This window comes from Salvelinus fontinalis, chromosome 27, assembly GCF_029448725.1.
Source record: "Salvelinus fontinalis isolate EN_2023a chromosome 27, ASM2944872v1, whole genome shotgun sequence".
Taxonomy (NCBI): Eukaryota; Metazoa; Chordata; class Actinopteri; order Salmoniformes; family Salmonidae; genus Salvelinus; species Salvelinus fontinalis.
Window position 1 is genome coordinate 16,656,035 of NC_074691.1, and position 25,523 is coordinate 16,681,557.

A 25,523-nucleotide genomic window follows, 5' to 3' on the forward strand; every position below is an offset into this window, starting at 1 on the left:
GGATCTGATTCTCTGTTCTTCTCTACCCCCTGTTGGTCGTACATAGAACTGCACCCAGAAGCAGTGACTACTAGAGGGTTTAACTCCCCAGTGTTTTCTACAGTATATTCTTATCATCCTAGGTGATGATACTCCTATTCTAATAGGTGTCCCTTTTAGACATGATAAGCCTTCAATGACACATGCGGCTCAACATCATTCACTCCCAGACTGGGTGATCGTCATCGGACAAGAGAGGAATGGAGTCACCAGTCAATCTTTTTACAAGACTTGTTATTTATTTCACTGCTGGCTAAATCCAGTATTGACATGGTTGACTGAGGCCTCTGCTGCTGTGGTCTATGTTTGAGTCTCTGGTCATGCAGGCTGAATGTAGATGCAGCTGCTGTCTGTTCTGTTGCGTACACTGCACTAATGGCATTAATTAGTAACCTGCCTAAATGACTACCGACCCGTAGTGCTCACGTCTGTAGCCATGAAGTGCTTTGAAAGGCAGGTCATGGCTCACATCAACACCATTATCCCATAAACCCTAGACCCGCTCCAAGATCCACAGATGACGCAATCTCTATTGCACTCCACACTGCTCTTTCCTACCTGGACAAAAGGAACACCTATGTGAGAATGCTATTCATTGACTACAGCTCAGCATTCAACACCATAGTACCCTTAAAGCTCATCAATAAGCTAAGGACCCTGGGACTAAACATCTAACTCTGCAACTGGATCCTGGACTTCCTGAAGGGCCGCCCCCAGGTGGTAAGGTTAGGGAACAACACATCCACCACGCTGATTCTCAACACAGGGGCCCCCAAGGGGTGCGTGCTCAGTCCCCTCCTGTACTCCCTGTTCACTCATGACTACACGGCCAGGCATGACTCCAACACCACCATTAAGTTTGCCTGATCACCGACAACGACGAGACAGCCTATAGGGTGGAGGTCAGAGAACTGGCAGTGTTGTGCCAGGGCAACAACCTCTCCCTCAATGTGATCAAGACTAAGGAGATGATTGTGGACTACAGAAAAAGGAGGACCGAGCACGCCCCCATTCTCATCGACGGAGCTGTAGTGGAGCAGGTTGAGAGCTTCCTTGGTGTCCACATCACCAACAAACTAACATGGTCCAATCACACCAAGACAGTCGTGAAGAGGGCACGACAAAACCTATTCCCCCTCAGGAGACTGAAAAGATTTGGCATGGGTCCTCAGATCCTCAAAAGGTTCTACAGCTGCACCATCAAGAGCATCTGGACTGGTTGCATCCCTGCTTGGTATGGGAACTGCTCGGCCTTCGAACCGCAAGTCACTACAGAGTTTAGTATGTACTGTACAGTACATCACTGGGTCCAAGCTTCCTGCCATCCAGGACCTCTATACCAGGCGGTGTCAGAGGAAGGCCCTAAAAATTGTCAAAGACTCCAGCTACCCTAGTCATAGACTGTTCTCTCTGCTACCACATGGCAAGTGGTACCGGAGCGCCAAGTCTAAGTCCAAGAGGCTTCTAAACAGCGTCTACCCCCAAGCCATAAGACTCCTGAACCCAGACTATTTGCATCGCCACCCACCCCCCTTTTACACTACTGCTACTCTCTGTTATTATCTATGCATACCCACTTTAATAACTACCTACATGTACATATTACCTCAATTACCTCGACTAACCGGTGCCCCCGCACATTGACTCTGTACCGGTATCCCCTGTATATAGCCTCGTTATTGTTATTTTACTGCTGGTCTTTAATTACTTGTTATGCTACTTTTATTTCTTATTCGTATTTTTTAAACTGCATTGTTGGTTAAGGGCTTGTAAGTAAGTGTTTCATTGTAAGGTCTACACCTGTGGTATTCGGCACATGTGACTAATATAATTTGATTTGATTAATCCTGCCGCTCCATTGTTCCTCCTTATGCTTTTAAGTTATATACCCCTTAGGGCCCTCAGGTTCTCTGGAACTGGCCTTTAACTCTCCCAAAGCCTAGGACCAGAAGGCATGGACAGGCAGCCTTTAGTGATTATGCCACCAGCCTCTGGAATAGCCTGCCAGAGAACCTGAGGGCCGAAACTGTGGACATATTTAAAACAGATCTTACAACACATATTTTTAGCGTTGCTTCTCCTTAGGGTGCTTTTTAGTAGTTCAGTTTGTGTCACTCTTTGGTTTTGTACCTTAGGTTTGTTGTGTAGTAAATATCTCAGTTTTTATTTTCATTGTTTTGTATTCGTTTTTTCCTGTAAAGCACGTTGCGTTGCAATCTGAAATGAGCTGTATAAATAAAGCTTGATTTGATTAGGAACACTGTCAATGCTGCTTGGGAGGGAGAAGAGAAACAGAGGATGATGGTTGTGATATGAGAACTGAGGATGGATCAACAACATTGTAGTTACTCCATAATATTAACCTAAATGACAGAGGGAAAAGAAGGAAGCCTGTACAGAATAAAAATATTCCAAAACATGCATCCTGTTTGCAACAAGGCACTTAAGTAATACTGCAAAAAAATGCTTTTTGTCCTGAATAGAAAGCGTTATGTTTGGGGCAAACACAACACATTACTGAGTACCACTCTTCATATTTTAAAGCATGGTGGTGGCTGCATCATGTTATGGGTATGCTTGTCATCGGCAAGGACAAGGGAGTTTTTCTAGGATAAAAATAAACAGAATGGAGCTGAGCACAGGCAACATCCTATAGGAAAACCTGGTGCACTCTGATTTCCAACACACTGGGTGATGTATTCACATTTCAGCAGCACAATAACCTAAAACACAAGGCCAAATCTACTTACCAAGATGACATGAAATGTTCCTGAGTGGCCTATTTAGTTTTGACTTCAAATTGACGTCTAGCAATGATCAACAATCAACTTGACAGAGCTTAAAGAATTTTTTAAATAGTAATGGGCAAGTAATGTACAATCCAGGTGTGCAAAGCTCTTAGAGACTTACCCAGAAAGACAGCTGTAATCACCTCCAAATGAGCTTCTACAAAGCATTGACTCGGGAGTGTGAATACTAGTGTGAATGAGATATTTCATTTTCAATAAATTTGCCAAAATATCTAAAAACATGTTTTCACTTTGATTACGGGGTATTGTTTGTAGATGGGTGAGAATAAAAATAATATTTAATCCATTTTGAATTCAAGCTGTGAAATAAGTCAAGAGGTAATGAATACTTCCTGAAGGCTCTGTATATCCCTGGAGCCTCTACGGTCTCTACAGTAGCTTGTCTAATTTTAGCAGAGTGAAATGTGTGCCTTGGAATCCCATGGCAGGCAGTCGGCGCTAGGCTGGTTAGTGTGACGCTGACACAGGAGCTGTGTGCTCACCGTGCTGCTACTGTCTGAGACTCAGGCATGTGGGCTTTTCTAAAATGTCTGTTGCCGCCTTCCCTCCCAGTCAGATAACACACTGGACCACTGGGCAGAGAAGGGATGAACTGCTGGAGGTCAGGGTCAGGGAGGTCGGGGGTTAAATGTAATGGTTGCTCTGTATAGGGCCTGTGACAAGGTGGTGTAGCCTGCTGACAGACATGAGTGCATAATCTAACTATGAGCTGTCTGTGTGGAAATGCTTAAAGCCCCACTGCAGTAAAAAACGAGATTCTTCTGTGTTTTATATATATTTCCACACTGAGGTTGGAATAATACTGTGAAATTGTGAAAATGATAATGCCATTTTAATTTAAGAGCTGTTTGAAAAGACTGCCTGTAATTTCTGCCTGTTTTGGTTGGATGTAGGCTTGCCTGGTGAATGAGTTAATAGACCAATAAGAAAGAGTTCCACACCTCTCTGCCAATAACAGCTAGTTTTCAGTTTCCCCCTCCCCATTCAAACCACTCCCAGACAGTCCTAGAAAAAAATCTTGCTTGAGCAATTGCTCTTTGCTAAGAAGCTATTTTTGTTTCTTTTTGACCATTTTAATTTAAAACTATCACAGTAAGGTACTTAATTGTTAGCCAGAAATGATTTGATATCAAGTTACAAATGGTCGTATTGGACATTTTTTAATGTGGGATTTGGTTTACACAGAAACCAGCTAGACCACACCTTGGCAAACCTATTCTCCCCCATTCTGCTTCTCGAGTCCCAGGTGCTGTGAATTGAGCCGTTGTCAGAACAGGACAGCAACAGCATTGGGGTGGTTTTTCTCTTCCTCTTTGCCAGGAAGGAATGTGTGTGTGTGCACCAGGACAAAGGAGTGGTTACCATCAGAGACAAGGCGGTGTTTGTTGTCTGGTGAGGCCATGTGAAGTTTGGTAATACACGTCAGTGGGGTGACTGATGAGGGGTTAAGTCTGATGGAGGTCTGTGACCCTCCTCCGGTCACACCAAAGCAACCGTCTTCTCCCCATGTCGAGGTCCAACATTAAACCCTAACTTCAAAGCTGGACTCCTTAGCATGGAAACCACCACGCTACTTCAAACAACATTATTTCCCCCCTCGAACATCACTGAACATCATTGAACATCATTGCACACATGATAGAACAGCAGACTATGTACCCCGATTTTCTTTTTTACCATGAAGCTCATCTCCTCGGTTTAAAAAACAAAACAATAACAAATGCAGCTGGCGCTGTTTCACCTCATGCAGATCTAAGCTTTAACATGCGTGACCATCCCTATGTATAAAGTCAGTCTGCTGGTAAATGTTTTGGACAGTAGCTGACCTTAGTTCTGGGCTGTGACCTGAGCTCACTCTGTGATTGGTCAGTCATGTCCAGTAACCCATAGAAGCCCATACAGACAGACATACAGCCGTCCTCCGCCGGACTCCTCTCTGTTCTCCTAAAATGGGTAAAAGAGGACCGGAGTGAAGGGATGGTCAGGCCGCTGGACGCCTGTCGGTGTTGTGGTCTGGCTGTAATCCCTCCTTTTCATCTGGTTGTGGACAGATTGATATATAGAGAGAAGAGAAAGGAGGCAGTGTGTGAGGGAAAGGGCCATGTAAGGCTACAAAACACAAGTTAGAAGGCGGAGGGACAGTGTTTTTCAGTCAACTCCACAGCTTCTGCTTGGACCTTCATTTTGACAGACGCCCGTCTGTGCCCTGGGACAAACAGCTGAACACACACTGACTCTACACAGTGGGGTCCCTCTCTTTATGGGTCCCCTGGCCCCCCTAAACCACCACCCGTGCTGCCCCCGTTCTGCCCTCTACAGCCCTAGCAACACAACCCAGCATGGTGTCAGGGATCAGGGGTAGATTCATCGACGTGCATCTTTGTGGTATTAATACCGTGTTGTGATGGCCTGTTGACAGAGAAGAATACAGAGCGAGTATGCCTTTTACCATGACCTCATCAGTGTGTGAGAACAACACAGGAGCAGGGCTGACTGATAGCCTTTTTTTGAGCCTTTACAGCCTGTCTCGGTGGCATGTTCAAGTAGTTGAATATTGGAATGTATTTGAAAATACTCAAATGCACTCAAACTCCCATGCATTTAACCCAAGTATTTGAAAATAGTATTTGAAAATACTTTCAAGTACAATTTGGTCGAATATTTGGTTTGTACAAATAACCATTCAAATACTCAAATACAAATAAAACAAGATTTAAATAACAAATACTCAAATACACGTATTTATACCCAGGTCTGGGATGTGTGTGTGTGTGTGTGTGTGTGTGTGTGTGTGTGTGTGTGTGTGTGTGTGTGTGTGTGTGTGTGTGTGTGTGTATGTGTGTGTGTGTGTGTGTGTGTGGCCTACCCTTGCCAGAGACTCTGTCATAGAAACAAGCTGCATTCCTGAGCCAAAATGAGTTTGTTTTTGCAGCTCCAGGGACTGGCTCTGAGGGTTGCAGACAGACAGAGAAGGCCCCCCCCCCCCCCCCGGTGCAGACACCGACACCTACCACAGTGTCTCAGGATGTCTGCTATGTGTTTGTTTCTTAACTCATACCACCATGTGATCCCCCTTGCATCATTTGGCCAGTAGATATGGAGGTTGATGTGACGTGACGCCCGACTGCCTGCCACAATTTTTATCGACGAGCTCATGCTCTTTGGCATCAGACTGCCATAGCCCACGCTGCTGTGAGGTTCTCCGAAAGCAGCCAGCTTGCTTCTACTACTACTACTAGTACTACTACTACTACTACTACTACTACTACTACTACTACTACTACTACTACTACTACTAATAAAACTGACAGAACAGCTGCCCTGCACAGCCCAGCACAGCACAGAGAGAGAAACCCCAGCACTGTGCCTACCAGAGACTACAACACTGTACTTATCAGGGAAGGAGACAAGAGAGGGAGAGACCAGACATTAGGAGCAGTGAGATCCAGAGAGCGAGGGCCCTTGGTGTGACCCAGCCCAGGGTTGGTGCTGTGCTGTTTGGTGCTCTACTCCCTAAGACTGCTGCCTCCAGCTCTTCTGTGAGGGGGAGAGACTGCTGCTGCTTGGTGTAGGGCTGTAGAGACAGAGGAGGAGAAGCCTCCCAGGCATCCACAGACATGCCTGCTCCCAGAGTGAGCCGCTTCCAGCCGCAGCAGAAGATCAGTCGCGCTCAGATCATCCTCAGCAGTGAGTAGAGCTGCACCGGTAGGGTGGTGGGTGAAGGGGTTGCTGATTTGGTTGGGTATTGGTGCCATGATATGGGGTAGGGTGTTGTTGTATAGTGGGACAGCTGATGGGTGTAATGGGTAGGCCAGTGATGGAGGGTAAGGCTACTAAACCGCCGACAGCATGCTCTGGATCATTGCAGTAGTTGAAGAGTGCCTCTCTTATCAAGTAGTGCTAACACAAGTCTTTATGTAAATTGTATAACATTCCTTTGTCATGCTCTATCCGAGGTGTCAGTGAAAACGAGGTGTTAGTTGCCTGTAGTGTAATCTACTCTAACTGCACTGTCCCCATGGGTGATGGACACAGTTCCGCCGGAAGGAACACGAGTCCTCTTATGGTTGGTCACAGATCAGTTGCTCTTTCTCCTGATTGGCTAAGCTGTGTTCCATATGTTGGTGCTCTGTAGCAACCAACAGTAAGCCTCTGGCAGAAGGAGAAAAGGCAAGGAGAGAAAGGGCAGCCTTGACCTCTGCTTCTGTGCTTTTCTTACAAAGGGCTGATCTTTGTAAGAAAATAAAAATCACATCAAATTTGTTACTGAGTTTCCAAGCTGCAAAGTCAGAGACGCACAGGCTCTGTCGAGTCCACACAACCAGTACAACCCTCCAGTACTGACAGAACAGATACAGATAGGCATAGTTCTGAATGCTGGAGTGAAATTCACACACAGGTGCCTGGCTGCTCCATCTCATACTCATCTCCTCAGCACCGGTGTTCAGTTAGCTCCGTTCAGCTAGCTCGGAGTGTTCAGTGCAAGCTGAGTGGTTATGGTACAAGGCGTGCCCTGTGGAAAGCTTTGTCTCTAAATGCATGGTTACTAATCAAATTGGGAATGTCCTAACAATTCCGAGGCTGGGGTCTAGTGCTCCGTAGGGGCTGTTAGTTCCGAGGCTGGGGTCTAGTGCTCCTTAGGGGCTGTTAGTTCCGAGGCTGGGGTCTAGTGCTCCTTAGGGGCTGTTAGTTCCGAGGCTGGGGTCTAGTGCTCCGTAGGGGCTGTTAGTTCCGAGGCTGGGGTCTAGTGCTCTGTAGTGGCTGTTAGTTCCGAGGCTGGGGTCTAGTGCTCTGTAGGGGCTGTTAGTTCCGAGGCTGGGGTCTAGTGCTCCGTAGGGGCTGTTAGTTCCGAGACTGGGGTCTAGTGCTCCGTAGGGGCTGTTAGTTCCGAGGCTGGGGTCTAGTGCTCCGTAAGGGCTGTTAGTTCCGAGGCTGGGGTCTAGTGCTCCAAAGGGGCTGTTAGTTCCGAGGCTGGGGTCTAGTGCTCCGTAGGGGCTGTTAGTTCCGAGGCTGGGGTCTAGTGCTCTGTAGGGGCTGTTAGTTCCGAGGCTGGGGTCTAGTGCTCCGTAGGGGATGTTAGTTCCGAGGCTGGGGTCTAGTGCTCTGTAGGGGCTGTTAGTTCCGAGGCTGGGGTCTAGTGCTCCGTAGGGGCTGTTAGTTCCGAGGCTGGGGTCTAGTGCTCCGTAGGGGCTGTTAGTTCCGAGGCTGGGGTCTAGTGCTCCGTAGGGGCTGTTAGTTCCGAGGTGTTGGCAGAGCTCCATGCTGACCTCATCCATAGGTGCCAGCTGGCCTGGCCTGGTCTGGGGCTCTATAGCCCTGGTCGCCTCCCCTAACATTGTGGCTGAGCCAGAAATACAATGTTTACCTTCTCCTATGGAGGGAGGGGACCTGCGCTGCGTCTGCTTATGGCCGTAGTGTTTCCAAGCAGAGCGGCTTTTATTAGGTGATGTTACGTCAGACCTGAGCTGAGGCATCCGGCCACCTGAGCTGGCCTGGTGTCGGGTGTGTGTCAGTGGCCCTCCCTGGGGTAATGGAGATGGCAAGCTCTGCTGCTGACATCCCTGCTAAGGACAGGGGGAAGGGGGAGTAGAGGGGAGAGGTCACTGTCCTACCGTCACCTAGACCCCCTGTCTCCCCCTCTGCCCCAGAATAAGACCCCACCTTGGAAAGGTGCAAGTGTTTGTGGGTAGTGTATATTGCCTGTCCCGTCATTACATTTGTCTACATCTCTGTACTGTATGTCTGTCTTCCTATGGGAGACAGGAATGGTTGCACTGCAGTCATTAATATTCTATCACAGGCCGCCTGCCATCGCAGACAGCTAGAATCCTCTAAAGCTGTTTTTGTAACCGTAAAGGAAGATGTTCTGACATGCAGCACCTAGCATCATCCATCACAACTGCTTAACCTGATTGGCACCCCAAACTACAGTGAAACTCTTATAGCCTAGGGATAGTGAACCTGGGGAGTCAGGAGGGCCAATCATCTGTACCCTGATGACTCTTCGTTTTTCTCCCAGCGCCCACCCACCATTCATCTGTCAGCCTGTTAACAGTAGCAGCACTCCATCTCACAAATGGGGAAGCCATTGTTTAGACACTGCATGTGTGTGAGTGTTAAGCTGCGAGACTCTCCTGACTCCTCTGGGGGGATTCATTTGCGGGTTGCACGCAGTGTTACAGTAGTAGTGTTGGGGTTGAAGTAATGAGACAGGCAGCCAGAAGGTGTTAATGTCACTCTGGGAAAGTGATGGAACACTTGGGGATGCATTAGGTTTCTGTTGTTGACACATCTAATTGGCTCACATCTGTATGGTGAGACGAAGAGAATCAGCTGATGTTTTAGTGGAGATTAAGACTTGTTTTGTTCCTCTTGTTGTTACTTAGATTATTGATTGGCAGAATTAGATTAATTGGAAATGAGCAGAAGCTTCTCAACACATGATACTATAATTACTTACTACTTACTACTGGTCACTAGAGAAAAGGACTAATGGTTCAACATGTATTTGCCACTCTGATACTGAAGCACACTGAACAGTAAACAATAGTAACAGCCCACATTTCTAGCAGTATATTTGACCAGAAAATGCATGTGGAGTGGAATGGTAATTGTTCGTTTTGCCAAGTCATGTGTAATTTCACTCTGAGTGCCTCCTGCCTTGGGCCTGTCAGCAGAATGTAGAGGACTGTGGGTAATTAGACTGGGCCTGTGGTCTCTCAGGTCAGTGGGGAGCCGGCCTCCCGTCTCTCAACATGATTGATCAATAACCATTACCCGAGATGGCCTCCCAAAAAGTAATTTTGGCTCACCTTAAGTACATCAGTCATAATTTCCTCTCCAACTTTTTCCAGGTCCCCTTCATCAGTAGTATGTATGGGCTCTACCTGATCCTCTTCATCAGCAGTATGTATAGGGCTCTACCTGATCCTCTTCATCAGTAATATGTATAGGCTCTACCTGGTCCTCTTCATCAGCACTATGTATAGGGTTCTACCTGTCCTCTTCATCAGTAATATGTATAGGCTCTACCTGGTCCTCTTCATCAGCACTATGTATAGGGCTCTACCTGTCCTCTTCACCATTGTCACGTTCCTGACCTTGTTTTCCTTTTGTATAGTTGTGTTTAGTGGGTCAGGACGTGAGCTGGGTGGGCAGTCTGTGTTGTTTGTACTATGTTAAGTGTCAGGTTTAATTGACCTTGTATGGCTCTCAGAGGCAGGTGTTTTACGTTTTCCTCTGATTGAGAACCATATATAGGTAGGTTGTTTCACATTGTTTGTTGTGGGTGGTTGTCTTCCGTGTCTGTATGTCTACCACACGGGACTGTTTCGTTTTGTCGTACGTGTATGTAGTCTGTTCCTGTTCGTGCGTTCTTCGTCATTTGTAAGTTCTCGAGTCCAGGTCTGTCTACATCGGTTATTTGTTTTGTAGTTTGTTGAAGTGTTTTCGTGTTTCGTCTTTACTTTAATAAACATCATGTCATATAACTATCACGCTGCACATTGGTCCTCTGATCCTTCTCGCCTCTCTTTGTCTGAGGAGGAGGACGAAGTAGACAGTTGTTACAGAACCACCCACCAAACAAGGATCAAGCAGCGGGGAAAAGGGCAGCGACAGCAACAGCAGAAATCCCAGGACTCCTGGACATGGGAGGAGATCTTGAACGGAGAAGGACCCTGGGCACAGGCTGGGGAGTATCGCCGCCCCAAAGCTGAGCTGGAGGAAGCGAAAGCTGAGCGGCGGCGATATGAGGAGGCAGCAAGGCAGGGCGACAGGTACGAGAGGCAGCCCCATAATTATTTTGGGGGGGGGGGGGTAGAGAGGAGTGTGGCTCAGTTGGTAGAGCATGGCGCTTGCAACGCCAGGGTTGTGGGTTCAATTCCCATGGGGGGACCAGGGTTCAATTCCCACGGGGGGACCAGGATGAATATGTATGAACTTTCCAATTTGTAAGTCGCTCTGGATAAGAGCGTCTGCTAAATGACTTAAATGTAATGTTAAATGAGTGTGGCTAAGCCAGGTAGCAGACCTGAGCGCACTCCTCGTGCTTATTATAAGCAACGCGTCACTGGTCAGACACCGTGTTATGCGGTTAAGCGCACGGTGTCGCCAGTGCGTGCCCATAGCCCGGTGCGCTATAGGGCAGCCCCCCGAATGTGAGTGTGGGCATCCAGCCGGGGCGTATTGTGCCTGTTCAGCGCGTCTGGTCTCCGGTACGCAGTTTCGGTCCAGGGTATCCTGCGCCGGCTCTGCGTGCTGTGTCTCCGGGGCGCTGGGAGGGTGCAGTGCATCCTATGCCTACGCTTCGCTCGTACCGGGCAAATGTGGGAGTGGAGCCTAAGGGAAAGGTGCGCGTAGTAGGCAGTAGATCTCCAGTGCTCATCCACAGCCCGGTTCAACCTGTGCCTGCACTCTGGAGGGTACGGGCTGGAGTAGTATTCCAGCCTGGGGGAGTGGTGCCAAGGCTGCGCACCAGAGCTCCAGTGCTCCCTCACAGCTCGGTCCTTCAGGTGCCTCTTAACATCAAGCCTCCTGTAGGTCTCTCCAGCCTGGTGGGTCCTGTGGCAGCCCCACGCACCAGGCTGTCTCTCCAACTCCTCCCTACAGGTGTGCCAGTCTGCCCAGAGCCGGCTGCACTGCCAGTCTGCCCAGAACTGCCCGTCTGTCCCGAGCCGTCAGAGCTGGCCGTCTGCCCAACGGCGCCTGAACTGCCCGTCTGCCCAACGCCGTCTGAACTGTCCGTCTGCCAAGCGCCGCATGAACTGCCCGTCTGTACTGAGCCTTCAAAGCCGCCCGTCTGTACTGAGCCTGCAAAGCCGCCCGTCTGCCATGAGCCTTCAGAGCCGTCCGCCAGACAGGAGCCGCTAGAGCCTTCCGCCAGACAGGAGCAGCCAGAGCCTTCCGCCAGACAGGAGCAGCCAGAGCCTTCCGCCAGACAGGAGCAGCCAGAGCCTTCCGCCAGACAGGAGCAGCCAGAGCCTTCCGCCAGACTGGAGCAGCCAAAGCCTTCCGCCAGACAGGATCAGCCAGAGCCTTCCGCCAGACAGGATCAGCCAGAGCCTTCCGCCAGACAGGATCAGCCAGAGCCTTCCGCCAGCCATGACCAGCCAGAGCCGTCAGCCAGCCATGACCAGCCAGAGCCGTCAGCCAGCCATGACCAGCCAGAGCCGTCAGCCAGCCATGACCAGCCAGAGCCATCAGCAAGCCCGGAGCTGCCGTCCCTCAGTCCGGAGCTGCCGTCCCTCTTAGTCCGGAGCTGCCGTCCCTCAGTCCGGTGCTGCCCCTTATCCCGGTGATGCCCCTTATCCCGGTGATGCCCCTTAATTTAGGTGGGTTTGGTTGGAGGGTGGTCATTGGGAGGGGGATACGGAAGCGGGGAGTGACTATGGTGGTGTGGGGACAGCGTCCGGAGCCGGAGCCGCCACCGTGGACAGATGCCCACCCAAACCCTCCCCTTGAGGTTGAGTTTTGCGGCCGGAGTCCGCATCTTGGGGGGGGGGTAATGTCACGTTCCTGACCTTGTTTTCCTTTTGTATAGTTGTGTTTAGTGGGTCAGGACGTGAGCTGGGTGGGCAGTCTGTGTTGTTTGTTCTATGTTAAGTGTCAGGTTTAATTGATCTTGTATGGCTCTCAATCAGAGGCAGGTGTTTTACGTTTTCCTCTGATTGAGAACCATATATAGGTAGGTTGTTTCACATTGTTTGTTGTGGGTGGTTGTCTTCCGTGTCTGTATGTCTACCACACGGGACTGTTTCGTTTTGTCGTTCGTGTATGTAGTCTGTTCCTGTTTGTGCGTTCTTCGTCATTTGTAAGTTCTCGAGTCCAGGTCTGTCTACATCGGTTATTTGTTTTGTAGTTTGTTGAATTGTTTTCGTGTTTCGTCTTTACTTTAATAAACATCATGTCATATAACTATCACGCTGCACATTGGTCCTCTGATCCTTCTCGCCTCTCTTCGTCTGAGGAGGAGGACGAAGTAGACAGTCGTTACAACCATCACTATATATAGGGCTCTACCTGGTCCTCTTCATAAGTAGTATATATAGGGCTCTACCTGATCCTCTTCATCAGTAGTATGTATAGGGCTCTACCTGTCCTCTTCACCATCACTATATATAGGGCTCTACCTGGTCCTCTTCATCAGTAGTATGTATAGGGCTCTACCTGGTCCTCTTCACCAGTAGTGTATATATAGGGCTCTACCCGGTCCTCTTCATCAGTAGTATGTATAGGGCTCTACCTGGTCCTCTTCATCAGTAGTATGTATAGGGCTCTACCTGGTCCTCTTCACCATCACTATATATAGGGCTCTACCTGGTCCTCTTCATCAGTAGTATGTATAGGGCTCTACCTGGTCCTCTTCATCAGTAGTATGTATAGGGCTCTACCTGGTCCTCTTCATCAGTAGTATGTATAGGGCTCTACCTGGTCCTCTTCATCAGTAGTGTATATATAGGGCTCTACCTGATCCTCTTCATCAGTAGTATGTATAGGGTTCTACCTGGTCCTCTTCATCAGTAGTATGTATAGGGCTCTACCTGGTCCTCTTCACCATCACTATATATAGGGCTCTACCTGGTCCTCTTCATCAGTAGTATGTATAGGGCTCTACCTGGTCCTCTTCATCAGTAGTATGTATAGGGTTCTACCTGGTCCTCTTCATCAGTAGTATGTATAGGGCTCTACCTGGTCCTCTTCACCATCACTATATATAGGGCTCTACCTGGTCCTCTTCATCAGTAGTATGTATAGGGCTCTACCTGGTCCTCTTCATCAGTAGTATGTATAGGGCTCTACCTGGACCTCTTCATCAGCAGTATGACTGGGTCATGATGACTCATCCCCACAGATCCCCATCACACAGGTCCCAGGTCAGCAGTCCAGGAAACAGACCGAGGCAGTGATTTACGTCTTCCTGACCCAGGAACAGTGAAGTAGGAATAGAGAGACACTACAGGGGCTGGAAGGGGCTGGAACACAACACAGAAAGAGGACAACCTCATCTCTTATTTTAATCTCATCTGTAGATCTGTGTGATGTAACAGGGAGGAAACCATCACATTACAATAGAGACCATCAGGCTGTTTGTACAATACCTTCATGGTCCGGTGGGGAAACGCACCAATGCAGTGGGATCAAAGGAAAGCTCTGGTTTCTTGTTTGTAGCTGTTTCTCTAGTATACATCACTCTTCTTACTTTGTGTGCCACTTTCTGTGTCTCTGTTTCCATTTCTTTATGTCTTCCCTCTGGGTTTTTGACTTGATTTGTCTCTAGAATTGATACACACACGGTGTGATGAGGTGAGGTGAGGGGGGGGGGGGGGGGGGGCAGTTCTCTGCCCTTCGCCCATTCACCCATGAATAATTGATCAAGACCAGGAAGTGTGCCGGGCGGACCAACCGGAGTGTGGGACCACATCCTGTAAATACCTCCCTCTACTCCCCTCTCTCTCTCTCTCACTCTCTTTCGCTCTCTCTCTCTCTCTCTCTCGCTCGCTCTCTCTCGCTACTCCCTTCCTCCTCTCCTCCCTGCCTGTCTGCTGTGTGTCTTATTGACCTGAGCATCCGCGTAGCCCTGGCTCCAGGCGTGGCGTACTGTTAGTAGCAGCTCGGGACGCTGTGTGTGTCCAGAAACATGGTGCTCTATCTGAGCTCCCAGGACTCTGCAGATGGGGTGGCTGCCAGCGGAGCCATGATGCCTGGGACTGAGTTTGGGACTGGATCTGGGGTTTTAGTTGGTACTGGGTCTATGGCTATGGTTAAGACTAGGTCCAGGGCTGTGGTCGGAGCACCTAAAGACTGCCTGGATGATGGACTGTGGCAGTATATCTGCTGTCAGAAGAGGCCTGCAGTCTCCCTGTCATCATGTAGGTGTGAGGATGCTCTCTCTGCTCCCTGGCTCAATGGGACTTCTACTGTTACACTGGATTTGTGTGTGTGTGTTTGTGTGCACGTTTGTTGTGTGAGGTTTTTGTGGCCCTAGGCATTTTGAAAAAGCGATCTTACCATTTGTAGGTTTCTCAGTCCAGTGACACATTCTCGGGCATTAATCAGAGATTCATGTATGGTCTGTATTTCAGTAACAGGGAAGTCTTGATTAAACATAGTTTATTTAACTGTGGATGCACTGTTGGCGGTCTTTGCCATGCAGCAGAAGTATTTCAGTCCCAGTATGGGATCTAATGATGTGAGAGGATTTAAAAGAGGAAAAGTGCCTATCTTTACAGAGACTAAGTGCTGTTGGGTGCCGGCCAACCGGGAGTGCTGTTGTCTTACCTGGCTCTGAATACTCTGAATACGGCTACAGAAACGTTTTAGGCACAAATCCACCCATGTCTTGGGGGGGGGGGGAGCCTGTTGGTACACACACACACACACACACACACACACACACACACACACACACACACACACACACACACACACACACACACACACACACACACAGACAGAGACACACACCGTGGCTGTGTTGATGGAGGGTGCGGTCATCCTGGAAGCATGGGCTGTGTCAACATATAAAAAGAAGCAGGGCTGACGGTAATACAGTAATGCTGTGGACAGAGGATGGAGAAAACCTCATCCACACTACCCTGCCTGATGCTATCTGCTCCAGATGGCTAGCTACTAACCTAATACTGCTTGATTTAGTGGTTGGAAAAGGAAACTGCTTTATTATTGGGTTTGGGTGATTCGTTCCACAACATAAATCTAGACATTATAGATGAGAGCTGGAGTTTCTTTACTGTTCAGTGCTGGTGTACAGGAAGAAAACACATTTCCCCATGTAGCTACTTATTGTTTCTCATTACATAATGGGATTATCTGAATGCATTGCTCCTAGTCCCATGTCCAAAATTAATTTAGCTCAATTTCTAACTCTCTGCAAGGAGAGTGGCCCTTTCACAACACTGTTATTGTCCAGACAGACACCCCATCTCAGGCCTGCTGCGAGTCATGCTCTGGGTGACTGGTGTTGTTTACACTGTGAGAGTGACCACAGCGCTGAGACTGTCCGTCACACATTTCATTCCCTCTCGTTATAACAGGCCTGGGATCTGTTTCTGACTATTTCCCTGCTCACACAAAGCACCACTGGCAGTCATGTTGCTGCAGCCTTCATTACCCAGACAACAGCCCTACCTGCTGTCTTCCATCTCTCTTCCTCTCAAACCCATTGCCACTGTTTCCTGCTGTTTAGGTTGTGTAGGCGAAGAAAACAGACAGAAAATGTCAGCTCAGCTCCATCACATAATTGTCTATACTCTGTACTTCCATACCTGGTAAACAGGGCCCCTGAAAAAAACACAACAACAAAGGCTCCAAAAACATCCAAATACGGTGTAGTGATGCAGGTCTTTAGACGTTGTACACATGAAAATGTCATTCCGAACTTTATCCACAACATTATATTCCATTTTGTAGCAGTTCATAGGTGGTATATGCTTGTTCAGCAGATGGGCTTGTTGTTGAGGAGTGTAGAGGCCTGTAGCTAGTGGTTGTGGTGGACTGTCACTAGCAGGTCTGGTGTATGGACAGAAGGTTATATAGGAGTCACTGCTGCCAAACCTTTCCAGATAAAATCCTTATTCTTCTCTCAGATCTGGAGCCCCCCCTCTACTCCTCGTTGTCCCTCTGTCTGTCTGGAATAGCATATCAATGTATCACTGCTCGACACAGACACTAGACAGCCAGAATACTGACAGCCTCTGAAGATTCTTCTCTTTTGGGCAGATTCAAGCCCTCCAACTTCCATCTATACACTCTTAGTCTGGCCATCAACGTAGAGGCTTTTCACCTATCGAACGTAGGCTTCAGTGAATCACTTAAAACCACTTTAGCATGTATACCTTTTGTCAACAACAATATATATTTGGTCCCTGACATGTGGAGCTCTCTACAGTCCCCAGATATTCAATGGTTTTGTCACTCCATGACCCTTTGGCAGCGGTCCAGTGCCATCAGTGGATATGATTGCTGATTGGTTGGAGTACCTTTGAGAGAAGGCTGATGGACAGGTCTGGGAGTGGATCAGACATTAGGTCACAACCCAGCCGCCGACAGGGAATTATGCTGAAAAGGATCGGTTTGGCCTGAAAAGGAGAAGGAAAGAGAGTTTAGGAGGAGGTTGTTGAAGTGCGGTTTGGGTTTGATCTATCCTGGTTTTGAAAGAAATGCTGAGAAACGACTTGGTGAAATAATAATCAGACTTCATTGACATCAATGTTTAGGAGTTGAGATTTTAGTCAAAAGCGACGAGTCCAGAGGCCATTTTCTCCGAGCAGATGTGTGACCATCTCTGTGTTCTCTCTACAGGCCCCACGTTGCCAAGACAGAGCCTCCAGGTTCAGAATGGACCTTCGCCAGAGGACCTGGAGATGCAGAGAAGGTAAGATCTAGGCCTACAATGCCACTGAACACAAGAATACTAAACACAACACTATTCCTCAGCCCAGTGACTTTACACACACTTCTGAGTAGAATTCCCTGTTTAAGTTCAGTGTTTCAATAAATTATGAGCCAATCGGACAGTTGCCCTGCTCGACAGTGCCTGCTTGCCTAAATATATTGATCCAAGTACTTTAGGGTGGATATGGACGGTTTTGGTCTATTGATCCCTAAGCATGTCATCTCTCCAGCCTCGCCACTCCCATATTTAACCAGGCAGGCGGTGGAGACTTTGGTTGCCTGCAGGCGGTGTTCTCTAACATTTTTATTAAATATTTTATCTTTTATTTAACTAGGAAAGTCAGTTAAGAACAAATTCTTATTTACAATGATGGCCTAACCCGGCCAAACCCGGAAGCCGCTGGTCCAATTGTGCGCCGCCCTATGGGACTACCAATCACGGCCGGTAGTGATACAGACTGGATTCGAACCAGGGTGTCTGTAGTGACATTTCTAGCACTGAGATGCAGTGTCTTAGACCACTGCTCCACTCAGGAGCCCAACATTCTTGTACCGGGAGAGGCTGATGGTTGCCAGTTTGTGTTCAGGCACAGCGGCAGACACCCCTGGAGTGGAGTAAAGCAGGGCTGGTTGGGAGGATGATGGGGGGGGGGCTGTGACTAGCAGGCTGTAGCAAACAGGCACCACATCAGCGTGTCCAGTGGAATCACAAAACACTTATCCCTTGCTGAGTACAATGGTAAACTTACAGCACAAGGTTAGGAGCTGACACACACACACACACACACACACACACACACGCACACAGTGTGAGAGAGCAAGGCTCTGAAATGGACTGATACTCAGAGGCCTTCTTAATGAAAAGCTATTCTACAGCGAGCCCCTATCACTCTCAGGAGACCTCGGCTAAGGCTTTCTCTCCACTTCTAAAAACCCACTGCTCTAAATCCTCTGAGCCTCCCTCCTGCTACACGCATGCACACTCAATAACGCTTGGCATGAGATCTCTTCCATATTCATATTCAGCTTTTACAGAAGGTTAAGCGTGTTGTGTTTTCTCATGGTTAATGCAGTCCGTTCTGCTTTGTGGGTCTTAGAGGGGATACTGTACCTGTAATTGTTTTCCCTTCTCCTTAAAACGGCCAGACTCCTATTCCCCTGTAGGTAATAGTATTGAGTGTATGCTGCTAACTCTGTATTTCTCTGTGTGGAGAAGAGGCCCCCTATTCGTCAGTGGGGCACCACAGGGCAGTGCAGTGTAGCAGTAGTATTAATCGGAGCCAGCTGGTCTCTCTCACCTGATCACAGAAACCTGTAACATGTCATTTAATTAGATGCAGCCTAATTTCACAGGCCCACACAGGGACTGCCTCCTGTCCTGTCCCTGTGTACACAAAGATGTGGCGTCAAGACAATATAACCACCACCAATATAACCACAGCAGTACTAGAGATGGTGGTTTAATAAAAGAACAAAAATCTTCAGGCAAAGAAACTAAATCCACAATGTCCAAAAATAAAGCCAAGAGGCACAAAATGGAAATCCTCCAAAATACAAAAGAAACTCCACAAAGTGGTAAAAAACAGCAGGGAAAAACAAACCTCAAAAGACTACTTAAATAATACACAAGAACTAAACCAGAGAACCTCTGGAAAATCCAACAAGAGAAATATCTGTATAAAACAAGGCTGGGGCTGGGTGCTAACTTACAAACACTGAGCAACGAACTGAGGAACACACAGGGTTTAAATACTAACAAGGGAATGACCTACAGGTACAAACAATAATTAGAGCAAGAAAAACAAAAGGTACAAAAAAGGTGCAATGGGGACATCTAGTGACCAAAACCCGAACAGTCTTGGCCAAAACCTGACACAAGGTTCTCATTATGGTAACTGGTTCTGTGTGAGTCAGGGACATTTCCATCCCAGACAACCCTGCCCATGGGATTTTTAATTTAACAGCTTTACAGTCGAAAGATAAATCATCCATGACATTTTTTTGTTAACCGGCCTAGATTTGGTTTCTTTAGTACCCAGTGGTCGTATGGACGATTAACTGTGAAGATTGTTCAGTGAGTAAGAAAGAATTTGAAGATTCTGTGTGTTTGCGTACGTCTGTTTGCGTGCGTGTGTCAGTCCGGTCGGTGTGTATCTGGCCTTTTTTGTCTCTTTGTGGTCCCTTCCTGTCCCCTAATGAAACCTGCCACCATCGTCATATGATTTATGACTCCGTCAACACATACACTTTTAATTAAATGAATCATCTTGTTTCAGCAGGCTCACTGAGTCCCCAAGGCCTGCTGTAAGGCAACTTGGTAATTTAGTTGGCAACAGTTTATTGGTAGCGACTGCCGTGGGAATATGTCATTGTGGTATGATGTATGTTTGAAAAACCTCTCATCATTCATACCCATCCATGTTAGACTCAGATGAGGTTACATAGAGTATATTGATCTCTGGTTCATATCCTGTACTTTAGCAGTTTAATGGCCTTGTTCTTAGTGTTCCACTGGTGTGCGTGGGTGTGCCTGGTTGTGCGTGGGTGTGCGTGGTTGTGCGTGGTTGTGCGTGGGTGTGCGTGGGTGTGCGTGGGTGTGCGTGGGTGTGCGTGGGTGTGCGTGGGTGTGCGTGGGTGTGCGTGGTTATGCGTGGTTATGCGTGGGTGTGCGTGGGTGTGCGTGGGTGTGCGTGGGTGTGCGTGGTTGTGCGTGGGTGTGCGTGGTTGTGCGTGGGTGTGCGTGGGTGTGCGCGGTTGTGCGCGGTTGTGCGTGGGTGTGCGCGGTTGTGCGTGGGTGTGCGCGGTTGTGCGTGGGTGTGCGTGGGTGTGCGTGGGTGTGCGTGGTTGTGCGTGGGTGTGCGTGGGTGTGCGTGGGTGTGCGTGGGTGTGCGTGGTTGTGCGTGGTTGTGCGTGGGTGTGCGTGGGTGTGCGTGGTTGTGCGTGGGTGTGCGTGGTTGTCCATGGGTGTGTGTGAGTTGGTACTGGAGTACAAATTCATGAAGTGACTTGTTTATGTTGGAGCCTCGTAAAGTCGACCCGGCCCGCTCTCTGCCATCTGAAAGTCGTGAACTTGAACTTCCTGACACGGATTTGATATTAACCCTGTCATCAACAAGCTGTATTTTTGCTCCATGCTAACATGCGGCGCACACACACAGGGAGGGGGGTTTGAGAGGTGGGTGGCCTGCTCCTAAAAAGCTTGTTGAGTGATTACCTTGTCTAAAATACTTACAGTACACATTCAGACATATACCTCAGGGGGAAAACATTTTCACCTTATTCTCCCTGTAAAGAATGTCCCTGGACCGTTCCAAATGTTCTGAATGTCCCTGGCTGGTGCATGACCTCATACAGAGACATACCTGACATAGCAATGTGTCCGTCTGTGCCATGCGCCCTACTCTAGTGTTAGAGGAAGCATTCCTTTACTGTGAGTAGTAGGACGACTCCTTGTAAGGATATCTGACCCAGTCTTTGTTGCTCTTCTAGAAACACGAAAGGCCTGAATGTGTTCAAAGGAGTTATTTTAGTGTGCAATGGATCTGGCCCTGAGCCTCCCCCTCATTCTTACTCTTCTGTTCTGATCCGGCCCTCATCTATATTTAGCTGTTGCAGTCAATGTAACTGGCCTGGGTGCTTAATGCCTGATGTCATCCCTGTGACGCAAACTCACTACAATCCTGCCCGACCAACCCTGGAGAGATGGAGTGGAGAGGGATGGAGGGGGTTGATTATAGGCTACACCCTCGCAGGCTCAAACACTCATCCGTACTCTCTCAACAACACACACGTGCAGAAACACCTCCACACCAGGATGCAAGCACGCACTGGTGAACACACATGCACGCACGCACGCACTGGTGAACACGCACGCACGCACTGGTGAACACGCACGCACGCACTGGTGAACACACACGCACGCACGCACGCACACAAACACTTACATTTCCATTGAGAGGTCTGTTTACTACAGACTAGTACTTCCAGCCCGACCCTGAAAGTGTTTTATTTTTACTAACAATTTTGTTGGTCTATAATTCCGCCTTAGATTTAGCCTGAAGGTCAACTGCTTAACTGTGAGCTCACACTCTAATCTTTAGCGATAGGTGTATTTTAAAGGGCTGGTATTTTTAATTACCTTCAGTAATGCAGAGGTCCAGTTTGGTCGTGTTCCAGAGCTGATCTCTGCTCTGTGTGTCTCTGCTCTGTCTACAGTTAAAACTAGTACTGTCTGCAACACTACACCTGGCTGCTTCCTCTCTGCTTGGAATATCTTAATGAAATACTGATGGCCAAGGGAACAGATGTCAAATGAAAAGGAGGAAAGGGGTGAGAGAGGGATAGCGAGCAAAAGGCCCAGCTGTTGACTCGTAGCTCCAGCTGGACCGACTAGTGGCGTGGACTCAGCCAACAGCTCTCTCACTACTCAGCTATGGCCTCCGGGCAGCACAGGGTATCCCAGGGATCAGTGTGTGTGATTGAGTGTACAACACATTAGGAACACTTTCCTAATACTAAGCTGCACCCCCTTTTGCCCTCAGAACAGTCTCAATTTGTCGGGGCATGGACTCTACAAGATGTCGAAAGTGTTCCACAGGGATGCTGGCCCATGTTGACTCCAATGCTTCGCACAGTTGTGTTAAGTTGGCTGGATGTCCTTTGGATGGTGGACCATTTTTGGGAAAACTGTTGAGCTTGAAAAGCCCAGCAGCGTTGCAGTTCTTGACACACTCAAACCGGTGCGCCTGGCTTTGTCTTGCCCGTTTACCCTCTGAACGGCACACATGCACAATCCATGTCTCAATTGTCTCAAGGCTTAAAAATCCTTATTTAACCCGGTCTCCTCCCCTTCATCTACACTGATTTGAAGTGGATTTAACAAGTGACATCAATAAGGATCATAGCTTTCACCTGGATTCACCTGGTCAGTCTGTCATGGAAAGAGCAGGTGTTCTTAATGTTTTGTACACATTGTATGTGTGTGAGGGGAAAGAGCAATAATGTTGAAACCCCCTTTACAGTACGTCCAACAATGACACACAATTCTTGAATGACCACATGATCAGCCCTGGTTGTTGGTATTAAATCCATTCTGTGCTCTGTCATGCATTGCTATGTCTACTCTGACTATTTCTGTCTTTTTTTTTTACCACACAATAAGTAAATATTTAGATGACTCTCCTCGGTCAGAATGTCGCTGTTTGTGGTTTCCAGAGGATTACACAGGCAAAGATGTGGATTTGGTTGTTTTTCTCCTTACCCCCAATCCTGAATCCCAGTCCTTCTGAAGACGCCACAGACACCACAGCCATGGGAAGACTGTTAGACGCCTCTTTAAACGTACCCGAGATTCCCAGTATTAATAACCTACCGTTAGAGGAAAAAGACATGAGGTGGAATAATGGGGTATATAAATAACTGGTGTGAAGCAATAGCAGGTTGGCTGTAACGCTGCAAGTGCTGAGACAAAAGGCTGATATCCTTCATACTGACGCAGGGAGATTGGAAATTGAGGAGCATTTCTTTGCTGCTTGACATTGAGATCACACAGTAATAGTGGTGGAGGGATAGCATCAAACACCTGCAGCTGTGGCAGACTAAACTCTGAGTGTACAAAACATTAGGAACACCTTCCTACTATTAAGTTGCACCCTGTTTTGCCCTCAGAACAGCCTCAATTCGTCCGGGCATGGACTCTACAAGGTGTCAAACGTTCCACAAGGATGCTGGCCCATGTTGACTCCAATGCTTCCCATAGTTGTTTCAAGTTGGATGTCCTTTGGGTGGTGGACCATTCTTGATACACACAGGAAACTGTTGAGTGTGAAAAACCCAGTAGCTTTGCAGTTTTTGACACACTCAAACCGGTGTGCCTGGCACCTACTACCATACGCCGTTCAAAGGCACTGTGCATTCGGAAGTATTCAGACCCCTTGACTTTTTCCACAATTTACAGCCTAATTCTAAAATGTATTAAATTGTTGTTTCCCATCATCAATCTACACACAATACCCCATAATGACAAAGCAAAACCTGTTGGTTTTTTTTGGGGGGGGGGGGGGGTGTATAAAAAAATTATCACATTTACATAAGTATTCACACCCTTTACTCAGTACTTTGTTGAAGCACCTTTGGCAGCGATTACAGCCTTGAGTCTTCTTGGGTATGACGCTACAAGCTTGGCACACCTGTATTTGGGGAGTTTCTCCCATTCTTCTCTGCAGATCCTCTCAAGCTCTGTCAGGTTGGATGGGGAGCTTCACTGCACAGCTATTTTCAGGTCTCTCCAGAGATGTTTCACCAGGTTCAAGTCTGGTCTCTGGCTGGGCCACTCAAGGTCATTCAGAGGCTTGTCCCAAAGCCACTCCTGAGTTGTCTTGGCTGTGTGCTTAGGGTTGTTGTCCTGTTGGAAGGTGAACCTTCGTCCCAGTCGGAGGTCCTGAGCACTCTGGAGCAGGTTTTCATCAAGGATCTATCTGTACTTTGCTCCGTTCATCTTTCCCTCGATCCTGACTAGTCTCCCAGTCCCTGCTGCTGAAAAACATCCCCACAGCATGATGCTGCCACCACCATGCTTCACCATAGGGTTGGTGCCAGGTTTCCTCTAGATGTGATGCTTGGCATTAAGGCCAAATAATTCAAACTTGGTTTCATCAGACCAGAGAATCTTGTTTCTTATGGTCTGAGAGTTATTTGGGTGCCTTTTGGCAAACTCCAAGTGGGCTGTCATGTGCCTTTTACAGAGAAGTGGCTTCAGTCTGGCCACTCTACCATAAAAGCCTGATTGGTGGAGTGCTGCAGAGATGGCCGTCCTTCTGGAAGGTTCTCACATCTCCACAGAGGAACTCTGGAGCTCTGTCAGAGTGACTATCGGGTTCTTGGTCATCTCCCTGACCAAGGCCTTTCTCCCTCGATTGCTCAGTTTGGCCAGGCGGCCAGCTCTAGGAAGAGTCTTGGTGGTTCCAAACTTCTTTCATTTATGAATGATGGAGGCCACTGTGTTCTTGGGGACCTTCAATGCTGCAGACATTTGTTTGGTACCCTTCCCCAGATCTCTGCCTCGACACAGTCCTGTCTCGAAGCCCTACAGAAAATTCCTTCGACCTCATGGCTTGGTTTTTGCTCTTACATGAACTGTCAACTGTGGGACCTTATATAGACAGGTGTGTGCCTTTCCAAATCATGTCCAATTAATTGAATGGAAACAGGATGCACCTGAGCTCAATTTCACGTCCCATAACAAAGCGTCTGAATACTTATGTAAATAAGGTATTTCTGTTTTTTCTTTTTACTACATTTGCAAAAATGTCTAAACCTGTTTTCGATTTGTCATTATGGGGTATTGTGTGTAGATTGATGAGGGGAATTTTTTAAATATATATTTTTAGAATAAGGCTGGAACGTAACAAAATGTAAAAGTCAAGGGGTCTGAATACTTTCCGAATACACTGTAAATATTTACTCTTGCCCAGTCACCCTATGAATGGCCCACACACTCAATTCATGTCTCAATTGTCTCCAAGCTTAATTAAAAATCATTCTTTAACCTGTCTCCTCCCCTTCATCTACACTGATTTAAAGTGGATATAACAAGTGACATCAATAAGGGATCATAGCTTTCACCTGGATTCACCTGGTCAGTCCATGTTCCTAATGTTTTGTACACAGTGCATGTATTTGTGTTCTGTTAGTGTCCAACACACACAGGGTTGCTGTTGGACAAAAACGAATTCCCCTCCTTGACTAGTGTTCTGATCTGGTCCCCTGCACTTGGCTAGGGGACACGTGGTAGTGACTGTGAGCTGTAGATTTCGACTGAGTCCTTTATAGAGTAGCTCCATATGGACTAACTGGGCATCAGTCCACACAGACAAAACTGTTCAGGCCTCTGAGCCAATGAGGAAAGCTGCTCTGACTGACTGGACTGTTGGCTTTCCAGGCTTTGTGATTCTGCAGCTTTGCTTTCCTTGGCTGTCGGAATCAAGGATAACAGCATCACACTATTGCTACACCCAAAAGCTTGGACTGATTGCAATTTGTTCTCATACCACTCCAAAGACGCTTACTCGTCAATGCAGAATTTTCTCTGTTTGTGAAAAGGATGTTCTATAACTGTATACTATGTTGCCTAACATCTGTTTGTGAAAAGGATGTTCTATAACTGTATACCATGTTGCCTAACATCTGCTTGTGAAAAGGATGTTCTGTAACTGTATACCATATTGCCTAACATCTGTTTGTGAAAAGGATGTTCTGTAACTG

At 47.7% G+C, this 25,523-nt stretch overlaps 1 protein-coding gene across 6 annotated transcripts in view; it reads left to right on the forward strand.

Moving 5' to 3' along the window:
• The window catches only part of LOC129825169 (protein enabled homolog), a 153,544-nt gene that overhangs the window by 99,276 nt on the left and 28,745 nt on the right, over positions 1 to 25,523 (forward strand). For all 6 annotated transcript variants that reach the window (XM_055885044.1, XM_055885043.1, XM_055885042.1 and 3 more), the window contains one exon: positions 17,169 to 17,241. In XM_055885044.1, coding sequence (XP_055741019.1) covers positions 17,169 to 17,241 — 73 coding nt within the window. The remainder of the gene's footprint in view (positions 1 to 17,168; positions 17,242 to 25,523) is intronic.